The sequence below is a fragment of the Tauraco erythrolophus genome, chromosome 5, assembly GCF_009769465.1.
Source record: "Tauraco erythrolophus isolate bTauEry1 chromosome 5, bTauEry1.pri, whole genome shotgun sequence".
NCBI classification, from domain to species: Eukaryota; Metazoa; Chordata; class Aves; order Musophagiformes; family Musophagidae; genus Tauraco; species Tauraco erythrolophus.
Window position 1 is genome coordinate 25,128,555 of NC_141469.1, and position 13,820 is coordinate 25,142,374.

A 13,820-nucleotide genomic window follows, 5' to 3' on the forward strand; every position below is an offset into this window, starting at 1 on the left:
CTGGGGTGATCTTATGGCAGCCTTCCAGTACTTAAAGGGGGCCTACAGGAAAGCTGGAGAGGGACTTTTTACAAGGGCGTGTAGCAATAGGACAAGGGGCAATGGCTTTAAACTGAAAGAGGGCAGATTTAGATTGGATATAAGGAAGAAATTTTTCACTCTGAGGGTGGTGAGGCACTGGAACAGGTTGCCCAGAGAAGTTGTGGCTGCCCCATCCCTGGAAGTGTTCAAGGCCAGATTGAGTGAGGCTTTGGGCAACCTGGTGTAGTGGAAGGTGTCCCTGCCCATGGCAGGGAGGTTGGATCTAGATGATCTTTGAGGTCCCTTCCAGCCCAAATCATTCTATGATGGGCTGTGTTTCGGGGGATGCAGAGCTAGGTGACACACATCATACATACTGGGATGAGTCGTACAGTTCTCTACACATAACTACTCTATATATTTCACCAGATAGGATTAAGCACGTGATTAAATGGGAATCCAAATGGGATTAAGCACATGAAGTTTTTATCCTATCTGCGAATCTGTTTTATTTGCAGATCATCTTGAATTTCAGCAGCAGAGATAGTCTGTGACCTTACAGACAGTCACCTGACATTTCGTTTAGTACCCATCTAAATGCATGTGCCTCTCTGAACTTTCAACATTTCAACACAATTTGTGTCAATCAAAAATAATGGCGAAACTATTTATATCATTCTGAACACTGAACTTCTTTCCAAAAAAATCCCAAATGAAATGAAACTGTTTTGATCTAATAATTTATTGGAGCCTGTCAGTAATGATTTTTTTTTTTGCTTTCATTTCTTTTTCCTACTGATGTCTGGTTCTTTTTTAATTGCAGAGCATCAAAAGGCCATTCATTAATGATATAATATAAACAGAATTATTGTGTTTAAATATAGTCATATTATTAATCACACCAGGGAGAACATTTTACAAGATTCTTTGAATTACAGATCACCATAATAAATCAAAGTTTTTTCAGTGTTTATTTTTAATGGGAGTTCGAAAGATTAAATATATTTATCAAAATGTGATTAGACAAAACTGGACAAAAATCTTCATGTTTTTCTTCAGAATTAAAATAAGACATCCATTTATTCATCTCGCTGAGATGCTTAAATAGATTTCTTAATCTCCAGCTGATTGCATGCCTTGTGTCTGGAGCCTTTAACCCATTTTGGAGAGTGTCTGCATTGACAGTATAGAGTTTGCACATACCTTGGGGCCGTGGGGTGTATAAAGACCATTAATTTGCAAATAACTTCACTATTTGCACTTGAATAGGTAGTTAATTAGTAATAGGTAGTAGCAAACATTTTTATCCAATTTATTTTTAAATATGCATATAGAAAGTTTACTTACTTTAATAGCTTACTACCATACTTCTTTCGAACTAATTATTCTCTCAGCTTGTTTTTCTCTCAGTTTGTGCTTTTACAAGTATTCTTTTTGCAGTAGACTCACCACTCCTGTATACCAAGCGACAGTGTAGAACCTCCTGTGAAGGATGATATTTAAGAGGAATCTTAATTACTTTTGTATTTGTATTGTCTTTGGGTCTATGACCCTTCTGCCCAAAAACAGAGTGAAAAACTCTCCAAACAGTGCCATCATTTCACGGAATGAAGAAATAATATTCTAAAGCAACAGCTCATAATATGAACACATTCCGCAAACTCCCTCACAACCTTTGATACATTGAGCATCAAATTGAAAGTTTTGTAGTTACATTTTCTACCATCAAAAGAACAGAACTAATATGAGAATGAGAGAAAACTGTCACAACTGAAGAAAATTAAAGAGAGGAGTAAAAAATCAAAGTGCACCTCTGTCTACATCAGATTCAACAAAAACTTGTTTAATATGTTCCATTAAAACAGAACAAAGCATTTCACACCTTTTTGGTTGACTGTAACCTCAGCAGTGTTAAAATAGAATAATTTTTCAAATGCATGGAGTTTGTGGCAGTCAGATCTGCTGACGTAATTAATGTAGAAGCATACGAGGTCACTAAGAATGGTTTCTGCTAGAGTTTAAGTTAAACGAAAGCTGAACTTAAAATTTTTGTGTTTCAGTAGCTGTTTAAGGTGGAAATGAAAGTTGGAAAAGAAGATCAAAATGGAAATATGTTTCAGTATGTTTTTCTTGGCATTGTAGATGAAAAAATGCAAAAGTAATACTATGTTGTGCTTAGAAAAAATGCCTTCAGTTTTATTTTTTTTTAAAAAGCTATTTGATCATATTATGGTTTTCTGTCAGTCTTATCTGAAGCTATATTTCTCCACATAGTATAAAAAAGAAAAAAAAAAAAAAAGAAAATCGTCTCACTTCCATCTGAGCCATTCTCAGGAGCAGTAGCAAATTTACTATTACAAAGAGAATTAAAGTTTGAAGCAAACTGAGAAAAGTTTGCAGTGACTTTTTACTTTTTTGTCTAAATACATTTTGGTAACTTTAATGACTAAAATCAGAGTTTTGTGCATCATCTTAAGAGTATAATCAAAGATCAGCCTTTAAGCTAATTATACATGTTTTAAGTGTAACATAAGGTTTATGCTTCAAGTATTTTTGTTTTCTCACAAAGACCTACCAGAAAAAGTTTTCTAAAATGCGAGCTAGATATGACAGGCTTAATATTTAGCACTGGCTTGAAAAAAAAACATAATTTTGAAATAGTTGTGTATTCCAGAAAGAATGTTGGCTTAATGAGCACTTAAAAATGCATATACTAGTAAGTATAGTTCATGTGCTTGAAGGCACCATCAGAATAAATTGCTAGCGAGGCATTTTGTGAGAGAGAGGAAATATAGCAGACCGATTTCTTAATCAAGCTGTAGTATAAAGTAGTTAGAAGGTGAAGTCGTAATAAATTAAGAAGTCATTCATGTTACTATTTTAAAATTAAACACTAAACAGGATCACTAAAACTGTTGCTTTTCATGTTTTATTTAGATTATGCATAATTATATTGTATTTCACAGAGGTAAAGGTCCCCTGAAGAATACATCGGATGTCATTAATGCAGCCAAGAAGATTGCAGAGGCAGGATCGAGGATGGACAAATTGGCACGTGCGGTAGCTGATCAGGTAACAACAAAAATGAGTAGAAATATAATGTAACTTCTATCTATGAGTTTTGTAGGAAAAGGTTATCTTTACTTGGCAGAAAATTACGTGTTGAAAGTCACTGCCTGGCTACTGACCTACCCATTGAATATAAGTTGTTTTATCTATACCAATCAATTTGGGGTTTACAGTACAGGGAAGTCATAAATGAATCTCTCTAAACTTCAGAAGTGCCTGAATTGTTCCACAGACTCACTTCTGGACCCAGGTGATTGTATTAGAATTAAGCTGATATATTTGCTGTCATGAAAGCAGTAGAGACTTGGATGCTCTGTTAGCCTTGCCATATGTTGAGGAATCTTTATATTCTTTTCAGCACATTCTTCCCGTAGTTTTCCATGGTATTACACTTTTCTTTTTCAAGATTCCCTGACTCCCTTTCTTCTGCTTTGCATTAGGGTATCATGTTTCCACCTCTGCTCCATGTTCCAGGGTCTGTGTCCTCAGTCCCGTTACCAAAATCATGTCACAAATGGAAAGATGAACTTGCTATATTCAGCCTCTTTCTTTCAAATTGGATTTTGTATCCATCTGGAGAGCAAGAGGAAGCATCATATTAAAAGTCAAGACCCAAATTTCAAATCCAGGTACTAGGGAAGTAATTTAAATTTAGGCAAATTAAATTTGACTATTTTTTCCTCTTGTAAACTTCCTATAGTTTCTTTCTTTTCATTGTTGTCAGGAGAAAGTTTACTGGAAGTGGGAACCATAACTTCCTTGCCTCTAGTCTTCCTCTTCAAAATAAGTATTTCTTTTTCTTATTCAAGAAAATATTATGCATATAGTAGTGTGTAGTACATCCTGCCATGGAATATGGACCAGAGTGGCAAGAAACCTGACGCTGCCTGTTTTCCTATAACCTCAGAGATTTGGGGGTTAGTTTTTCTTCATTGTCAGCAAGCATTTTTCTTGTAGTTAACCCATTCCCTTTCTTCAAATGTAGCATCTGTTCATTTTAGCGTAAGAAAGGAGAAATCTGTCAGCTGATGAAATTCCTAGTCTACAGTGTCTGCAGAGGTGGAATATTTTAAAGAAAGAAACACTAAGTAAAGAGACTTGCTATGCTTAGAGTGCAGTGACTTGAGACACATTTTAAATTTCAGAAGACTGTAGCATGCACACTTTAATAATAAACAGTAAAATCACTGTAAGAATGAAGTGTTTGTTTTAATGCTTGCGCTTTAATGATATTTTACAGAACTTTGGAGACACTCATGCAATATAAACTTTTTATGGACAGTTGCATTTTTAATTACTGTTCCAATGAGAGAGATTTTACGTTTTCATTCGCTCCAAGGTACTTGTATTTAAAGCCTTGTCAGCTCTCTAGAACTATTGCTTTAAAGTTCATTTCTTTCAGTTCATAGACTTCAAGAGTAGGGTAAATATTTCTGTATTAAATTGTCACTGGTAGAGAGAAGAGGTCTCTTAGGGATTCATGCCTGAAAGATGTGGCAACTGCCTGAGAAGAGAGGCATTATAGCATTGCCGTAAGTATAGAGCAGATTAAACCTAACAGCCACAATGAACCTCCAGCTTTGTTTATTGTTAGTTATAAAGGGAGAGAAAAGAGCAAAGTGACTGCTTTCAAGGTTATAGATGACAGTATATGCAACTACTTCACTGCTGCTTTGCCCGTATCAGCTGTTGGGGCTAGAGCAGTCATCTGAAGTCAGAGGTTGCGATGCTTTTGACTCGTGTGTGTTTAATTCTATCAGTTTTTGTTGAAGAGCTCTGATAATATTTTACAAAAACTGAGCATAAACTTTCGAAGATGCTAAAGAGACATATTTGGAATCTTTGTTCCCCAAGCGATGCAATCAAAGAACATTGTCAGTCAGACTTTGTTGCAGAGACACAAAGAGTATTTATTGGAGACATACTATTAGCAATGGACCCTTTTACCAGTGTTTCATCAGAGTGAATTACTGAGGTCTGTTCTCTTGAGGCAAGATTTTGAATATTAACTACAAGAGTGTTGTTTATTATGCTCTTGATATTGTGGGGGATGATGCTGTTTCTATTAAGAATCCCAAAGACTATGAATAAATTGTACTTGGGCCTTTTCTAGTTATATTGATTATAAAACCTTCTCTGAGTCTACCACGTTTGACCTAATGTTGTTTGCGTCAAAACACGTTTGAGATACCTTAGGCTGCCCAGGGAGGTGGTTGAGTCCCCATCCCTGAATGTGTTTAAGAAAAGGGTGGATGAACTACTTAGGGATATGGTTTAATGGGGGATTAGGGATGGTTGGACTGGATGATCTCTAAGGTCTTTTCCAACCTAGAAATCTATGAAATCTATGAAATGCACGACATCCGAAATGGTAGAGGACTGTAGATAACCTTCCCTCTAGCATGAAGAGCTATCCCTTGGACATGCAGAGGGGCCAACTTATCTCATTGCATTCTTGAAAAGGGCTGCAATACTGATGTCATCTGCTGAGAGACTCTGTAATATGTCACTTAGACTTTAGTAAATAATTTTTTTCTGGCACAAATTAAGGTATTTATACATTAACAATAAGCTTGCCAAATCTGTCAATACCAAACCCAAGCAGCCTCACTTTTTCCTCTCAAGTCCTCAGCATGTCAGTAAGGCGCCTGGCCCTGCCAAGTCTGAAGCAGAGCTGTGTCCTCTGAAGGTCTACAGAAATGCCAGGGAAGCTGCCAGGACAGTCAGGAGTTGGCATTAGAGTGGATGTAGTCAGTCAGAACTGGGTTTATCTGTATTTAAACTGGTCCCTGTTGCCTCTTAACCTGAACACCTGGCAGGCAACTTGGAGTTTCAGGTTAAACTTGGTCTTTTGGTTGCTCAGTATGTTCTTCTGTTCTGTACAAACTGATATCATAAGTGAACCTCTCCCACAAACATAGCAATCGTATTATTTTCATTGCCTTTCATTAGTTGCTGACAGATTTCTTCTTTTTACAAAAAAAGTATAGTGCATCTTCAAGTTACAATTCACAAGTCTTGAGTTAAATGAAAGGTACGGTTTGAATTTTCAGATTTTGTCAAGTATCTCCTGTAAAGACGAAGCGAAATGGATCCACCTAATACACACACATTGCCTCTATCTCCTCTGATAACCTCTGTATTATCATATAATCTCAGCTACATCTAATCAAATATTTCTTTTGCCTGTAGTGCCCGGACTCAGCCTGCAAACAGGATCTGCTAGCCTACCTGCAGCGCATTGCCCTTTACTGCCACCAACTCAATATCTGCAGCAAAGTGAAGGCAGAAGTTCAGAACCTGGGAGGAGAACTTATTGTATCAGGGGTAAGCTGGTATTTGTATTTAGCCATTTATATTTCCCATGTAGCACTTGAAAGGGAGATTTTCGATGGCAATAATGTATAAAACAAAAATACAGTGACTCATAAGCAAGCTTTTTAAAATGTTATCGCCATTATTCCAGACCTTACAATAACTTGCATAGAGCAATTTGATTTTCCAATTACCCTTTGTTTATACTAACCTTGTGAAATCTTCATTCTTCCAAAAGAAAAGTAATTTCATAGCCTAGAAAGTCATTGCCAAGCTGTGAATATTATAATTATTTGGAGCTTTTATATATTTGCTCATTATAAATCGTCTTTCCTTTGTTAGTACTGATAATTTCCGTCCTCTGTTCAGAAGCCAGCTCTGTATGAAGTGTATATTGTTAAGATGGTGATGACTAATGGGATTTCATTCACTCAGATTCCAATGCACACTAGGTTTAGGAAAAACTCTGGAAGGCCAGCAAAATATTTTAATTTTTGATGCACGTGCTGTTTTCAAATACGTTTGGCAAGAACAATGATTATATATTCTAATTCACATCCAGTTATTTCAGTTATTTTCAATAAACACTATAAACTTTTTAACACACAACCTTTTTTAGAAATAAAGACAGGAATGTACAGCAACAGTAATATTATAAACCAGTTTTCTACATTTTTAAACTATTTTTTCTTTCCTTCTCCTAATGTTGGACTCTGTGCCTCTGGGAGATTACTAGAACCAAGCAGTAGCAATTGCTGCTCTTCATGAGTATCTTTTTTTTTTCTTTTTTAACTAATCACCCTAGTATTAGCCCCATGACACTTTTGTTGTCTTCTAACTCAAATACAGACCAAATATATGTAAACGTATGTTTCACTCTCCTGAGTGTGTTTTCAAAATGATAGTGATTTGTAAGACCCAAGATACTTTAAACAAGATTGTTTTCAAATGCAGTTTTGAAAAAGCACCCTTTCATTGTTTAAGCCCAATCAAGTATGAAGATTGTTAGGACAACTAACTTGTGCCCTTCATTTCATCCATAAGATTCTGCAGTGAAATCACTGGCCTTCCTCAAACATATCAGAAGTCAGAGCAACTGTTCTCAACTACATAACATTTTTATTTTTTCCAAAGCACCATAGCAGGTCTTAAACATTTGCCAGGCTTTCTTGGATCAAACATTCTGAAGTCATATATGCAATCCTAAAAGGAGCTACTTAAATATTCCTATGTCTGTCCTGCAATTGGTCTTCACTTCTTGACGTATGTACATATGTGATTTTAATACCTTGATCTTCCCACAGCAACGAAAAGATCCTCTTCCATTTTCCTGGTACTAATGGAGTGATCTGTCCTTGTATCGCTGACAGCTATGCTGCATAGTAAATGCTATGATCTTTTCTTACCTACTGCCATGTGGGTCCAGCTTTTCATACCCATTGAGCTGTCATATTCATCTATCTATAACAATTACCCAAATCAGTGCTTCTACCAGCTTGGCTTTTGTGGTTGTGTGTGTTTCTTTTTCAAGTCTCTTTATTCAGTGTATGTGGATGCTGAATAAGCCATTGTGAATCTCCAGCATCTGTTTGTTACTGGAACATCACCATCCGTTGTGAAATTTAAGTGGCCGAACCGCTTGACTCCATCATTTCCAGTCTGGCATTGTTAGCGTCTGCTGCTTACCAGGCTTCATCACCATTGTGTTTCTGTTGGGTTGGGTTTGTTTAGTCACTTGCAGACAAAGGCAAAACTAGCTTCACCCACAGAAATTATTTGAGTCTGTTCCAAAGACTCAGTAGTACTGACATACAGAAAAGTTTAAGATTGCCCAGCTTGCTTCTTCAGCTGTTGCTCTGAAGAGGAGGTGATATAGAGAGTCGAACTCCTGTGCATCCCTTTTTGAGAGCATTATCTTGTTATCTGGTCTAACACAGTGCAGTGCTTTCCTGATAGTGTTTTCCAAGCTGATTATCTTCAAGGTGCTGGGTACTGTATGCTCCTTTGCTATCCAGAGATCTGGTATCCAAGTGCACATCTACATCTGCTTGTCTACTTGCTGCTTCTGCTTCCATCTTCTTCTTCATTTTCTCTTGGATAGCCAATTACAAATAAACAGTATTTTATTTACGTTAAAATGAAATACCATTATTTGGCAACTCGCATACAGTACAATGGTAGAAATACAATAGAAATCCATAATTCAAGCTTCCCAACCTATGACTACAGAAGTAAGTTCATGTGAATTCACTATATTTAAGAGTTTTGATGTAAATATCAAGAACCAGGATGATTATTACAATATTGTAATTTACTGCTCTGTTTACAAAGAACCCCAATATAATTCAGATTCATCCAAAAGATGAGTTATGATTCAGAACTAATATGGGGAGTACAATCTCTGCTTGAATTTTTGCATTATTAAGAATATTAATCAATATTTATAAATGAAATGAATGTATGCACATATATATATGAATCTGTGTGGGCATATGTATATTTATGTAAAAAGGAAAGAGACATAAAACCAATTAAAACCTAAAAGACAGATGAAAGCCACCCCACAGTTCTTATAGTTCTGTTACAGAAAAATGTGTTGCAACAACTTCAAAAATACTGTGTGCGTAACATATAATGTGCTATATATCTTTTGGTGAAACTTCCATTTCTTTTTTTCCCACAAGATTCTGTAGTTCAGTATGGTTTATCTCTGAAAATAAGCATAAAGCTGATCTTGTTTGCTTTTTCCTCCATAGATTGATACGATACTAGCATAGTATATGAAGGGATTCTTTTTGGCATCGACTTTGCTGCAAATAGAAAAACAGATCAAAAAGTAAGAAAATGTCACGCTCCTGAAGTGTAAATTATTTGAGTAAAGGAAAGAACCCACTGTTGTTTTTCCCTTTCTTTCTTCCATTCCTTTTCCCCCAGCTCTTTCTCTCCTTTGAACTTTCCCATCAAATTCCCTGCATGCAGATAGCAAAATTATTTTCACCGGATAAGTAAGATCTGGCAATTGAGAGCATACATCAGCCTAACCTCATTAATATCAATGGAGCAAGGCCAATTTAGACTGTCTGTTGACTTGGCCCTTTATGTTGCAGGGTGAGGCTCTTAATTCCTGATTCCAATTGAGTTCTGAAAGGTGAAATAAGGAAAAACTGTGTGATACCTGTTCTTCAGTGAGGAGCCTTGTAAACTAAGATTGTAGGAAAGAAAGTAAAGAAGAGAGGTGAGGAGGAAGTTAGATAAAAGCAAAAAGTAATTAATATTTTAAAAATAAAAAATATTTTAAAAGTATTTGTAATCTGTGTAGATTATATATATAAAAAATATATATTATATATATAAAAGAAGATTATATTCTTGTTCCTAATAAAAGTCTCTCTGACCCCGACCCATAAACAGATATCTATTTCTGTAATTTTAAATTTGAATATTCAATTTCTAATTCCCCTCTAAGAATAAACAACTTCCTTTAATAAAATCACAACCTAAAAGCACTTCAAAATAATCTTCTTTGTTTCCTGCCTTAGTTTTTTTAATGTAATGTGTATTTGCTTCGTAATCAGTTGCACCATTGTATTGGAATGAATCCTTTGAAGTGTGGAGCATATGCCACTCTCAGTGAAGTAAATACCATTTACATATACTTAGCTCATGCTAATAGATAGCCTTTTTGTGGTAGCTACTTTTGTTGAATAGCATTAGTTTTAACCATGGTGTTTGTTATTTGGAAGAAAACTCAGACTTCTAACTCTAGGGCTGCTTTATTTTTTTAGTATTCCTGTCTCACTCTTGTTAGCTAGACCATTATAATAAAAAAGATCTATATATTCATTTCTTACTCTAGAATAAATATTCATTTGTTCTGTTTACTGCTTCTCGGAAGCTGATCAGCTCATTTACCTACTATCCATTTAGGCTATAAGCTTGCATTTTTTAAAATTCTTGTTTATGTTAGTAGCTTTGCTACAGTCTTTCCTGCAGGATTAGATTGAACACAATCTAAGAAAATCCCTTATCCAACGCAGCCTTCTATTGTGTTCAGGTTTGATTTACAACTCTACAGAAATAATCAGTTGTATTATCAGAAAATTTGCCCAAAGAGTCTTAAACTTCTGAGCCAGATAGATATGCAGTGTCATACAGAGTAACAACCACGTACCTTTGAACACTGTCCAAAAATATTGACTCAATAGGCAAAGCACACTCCAAACATATACTTTAACTGGGTCCAATTTCCAATTATTTTCAAAGGCTCATTTATCTTAGCATAATGGGCTCAGCTACAATACTAAGAGAAGGATTCTTATAACATTTTGAAGATACAAGACAATCTAGCTAAAATTGTGACTTTATCCAGGAGTTCTTGCTTAGTGAATGTAGTTGAGGACATTGAGAGAAAAAGGAAGATTAAAGGGCTGGAGCTACCCCGTTAGCTTTGAGTAGGACATTATGAAAATTCTCATAACACCTGGACTGGGAGGTCAAATACATAAAAGTATTAACATATAGAGCATATACTGCAAAATAATTATCTGTATGTTAATTCTTGATCAGTGCAAAGAATAAGGTAACTGGAAATAGCTAGTCCTCATCAAAAAAGAATTAGCCTCTTACTATTTATCACAGAATAACAGCATGCATCCAGCATTTACTTCAGGTGAGGCAGCAAACAGTTTCCCTATCAATTCAGCCTATGGATCTTACATCTAGTAAAACAAAACGATTTAAAGGTCGTACTTTTCTTTCATTGAAGGCTGAATCGCTCTAAACTACCTCATGCTGTAAAAGCAAGTTGGAATGGGTTTGAGCAGTGGAGTATCAGGTTGGTACTTATGAATTCTAGAGGCTCAAAGAAAAGTCAGGTAATTTGAAGTTTGCCTGCTATCAAAAGCCAGTAGGGCCGTCGTTCATTGAATTTGGATTAAAAGCCTGTGCATAAGTAGTTCCTTGAGAGCCACAGATGTGGTACTTCATTTCCCGGCAACAGAAAGCCTTTCTGGGGTTTTGCTTTGTTTGTTTGTTTTCAAATAGGCAAACAGAGAGAACCTTTGCTTTTAAAATGCGTAAGAGTTTGGAGAAAACGTTGGTTTGGAGTTTGGTAAATAAAGTAATTGAATTCCTCCTGAATCAGGCAAGAATTTAGAATTATGTAAAAGAAGATCTGCTGAAGGGAGAGATGGCAAGTTGACAAAACTGTCCAGTTCCTTTTCTTCAAGATTCTCAGAAGAGCAAAAAGGTTACTCCTGTTATTTAGCTATCAACAAACTAAGTTTTACTATTGATTTATAACAGAAATGGAAGAATGCTACATGACATATACTCACGAAAACAGTCTGACAAAGCAGGGTTTGTAGATATTTCTGGACTGGACTGCTTGAACTGGCAAGCTGTCAGTGTTTTCAGTAGAAAACACTTGCGCTACAACCTAGCTGTACTTAATGATTAATAGATACCAGTAACAGAAATTTTGTGGTTTGTCCGCTAGTGATTCAATTTGCTTGGAGCTGAGGGTAAGAGTAGTTATTCCTAAATAACTGCTGTGTTCGTGTTTGTTGGACAGCAGGTGCTCAAAGAGTTACACACCACAAAGAAGAGATATAGTGCTATGCTTAAGTTGATACCTTTGCAAGACTGGGGTTTGGGTTATGGTAAGACATAACAAGTGAATATAACACAAGTGAATATACTCAAATTGACAAAGGGAAGGGAATGATGGACCCTGGGGCCCTATAGATAATTACTAAATTACGTGAGAATATAATTTGACTTTTGTGATTTTCTTTTTTAATTTAAGCTTCTTTTTTTTTTTGCAAGTTGCTTCTCATTTTTACCCAGTTTAACCCACCCACAAGATTGTAGTAAGAAGTTAGAATGTCAAAAAAGGGAGTTTGTAAATATGAAGAGTGTATCATATGTACCAATACTGTGAAAATAATGTGATATAGGACTAATTTAAAGATATTTATTTAGGATGGTCTTGGTGGAAAGGAGTTCTATTTTGAGATTTGGAACGAAAACAGTGGATAAAGGAGAAGACTTTGGAAATAATATGAAAGTAAGCCAAGGAACTTGAAATATGAGATATGAAAAAATCAGGGGGGAAGAAAAAGTCAACTCAAAAGCAAGATAGGAATATGAAATCAAAGAATTGCAATGATGGGAAAGGACTTAGATAAAGTCAGGACCATAAAATTGGTTGGACTTCACAATAATCTCTACTCTTCTAGTAGAACAAGCAAGGAGAGAAAATAAAAACTTAGGGTCCTTATTTCGGCTCTGAAGTTACCACTGTAAAAAGACAACTTCCAGGACAAGAAGGCTGAGGCTAGGTGGGAGAAGTGAAAGACCTTGATTTACACTGTATATTAAACTAGCTCATGTCATCTGCTTTGGAAGAAATGAAAGAAATGAAAAATACAGGGAGACGTTTCAGCTGTGCCTTTTGGGATGAAGATATATTTAAGTAATCTCTGCATGTCTATTTGAATGTATGCAGACATATTGATATATAAGAGAGTGAAATAAAGCCATAGTAACTGTACTCTGTTCCAAAATATATGGCTGTATGAAGCACGTGATACTTATAAATATACAAGTTTTGATAAGCCTTTATCTTGCACAAATTGTTTGAGCTTTTTTATTTATATATATAAATTACTTATACAGGAGTCTCCAACTCCTGCTGGCACAGGTTATAACTCTCAATACACTGTCCAAGAAAGGGACTACCTGGTGATGTGGTAATATAAAAAATTCATCATCCTGACACCGAGTCAATTTACTACTCCTAAAGGATAAAGGCATCAGTGAGTTATGCAGGTTAATCAAAATGAGTGCTGATAAAATCCTCATGGTCATATATTCATTATATAAAATGTATTTTATGGAAACACTGCCTTGGGGCTTTCTGAAAGTTAAAATAGTGAAGAGTTCCTAATTATGAAACAGCTCAAAGACTAGACAAAAAGACAGACATAAATAAGTGTATCTGTAGTGGCTTTAGAGCCATTTACAATACCCCTTCCAAATATGTAAAAATAATAAAGATTTAGTTCATTAGATGAAGGTTACCTATTGCTTCCCAGTAAAGGTAGTACGGATCAGGACCCAGAGAGTTGATGCAATCAGCATCCTTGGAAAGGTTCAAGCCACAGCTAGACAATAGAATCATAGAATGGTTTGGGTTGGAAGGGACCTCAAAGATCATCTACTTCCAACCACCCTGCCATGGGCAGGGACACCTTCCACTACACCAGGTTGCTCAAAGCCTCATCCAGCCTGGCCTTGAACACTTCCAGGGATGGGGCATCTAAAACTTCTCTGGGCAACCTGTGCCAGTGCCTCACCACCCTCAGAGTGAAAAATTTCTTCCTTATATCCGATCTAAATCTGCCCTCTTTCAG

General features: G+C 36.0%; 1 protein-coding gene across 5 annotated transcripts in view; it reads left to right on the forward strand.

The window, feature by feature from the left end:
* The window catches only part of CTNNA2 (catenin alpha 2), a 492,413-nt gene that overhangs the window by 454,867 nt on the left and 23,726 nt on the right, over positions 1-13,820 (forward strand). For 4 of the 5 annotated variants that reach the window (XM_086612567.1, XM_086612566.1, XM_086612568.1 and 1 more), the window contains 2 exons: positions 2,988-3,093; positions 6,283-6,417. In XM_086612567.1, the coding sequence (XP_086468693.1) occupies positions 2,988-3,093; positions 6,283-6,417 (241 nt within the window). The remainder of the gene's footprint in view (positions 1-2,987; positions 3,094-6,282; positions 6,418-13,820) is intronic. The other variant, XM_086612570.1, reaches the window with a different exon arrangement.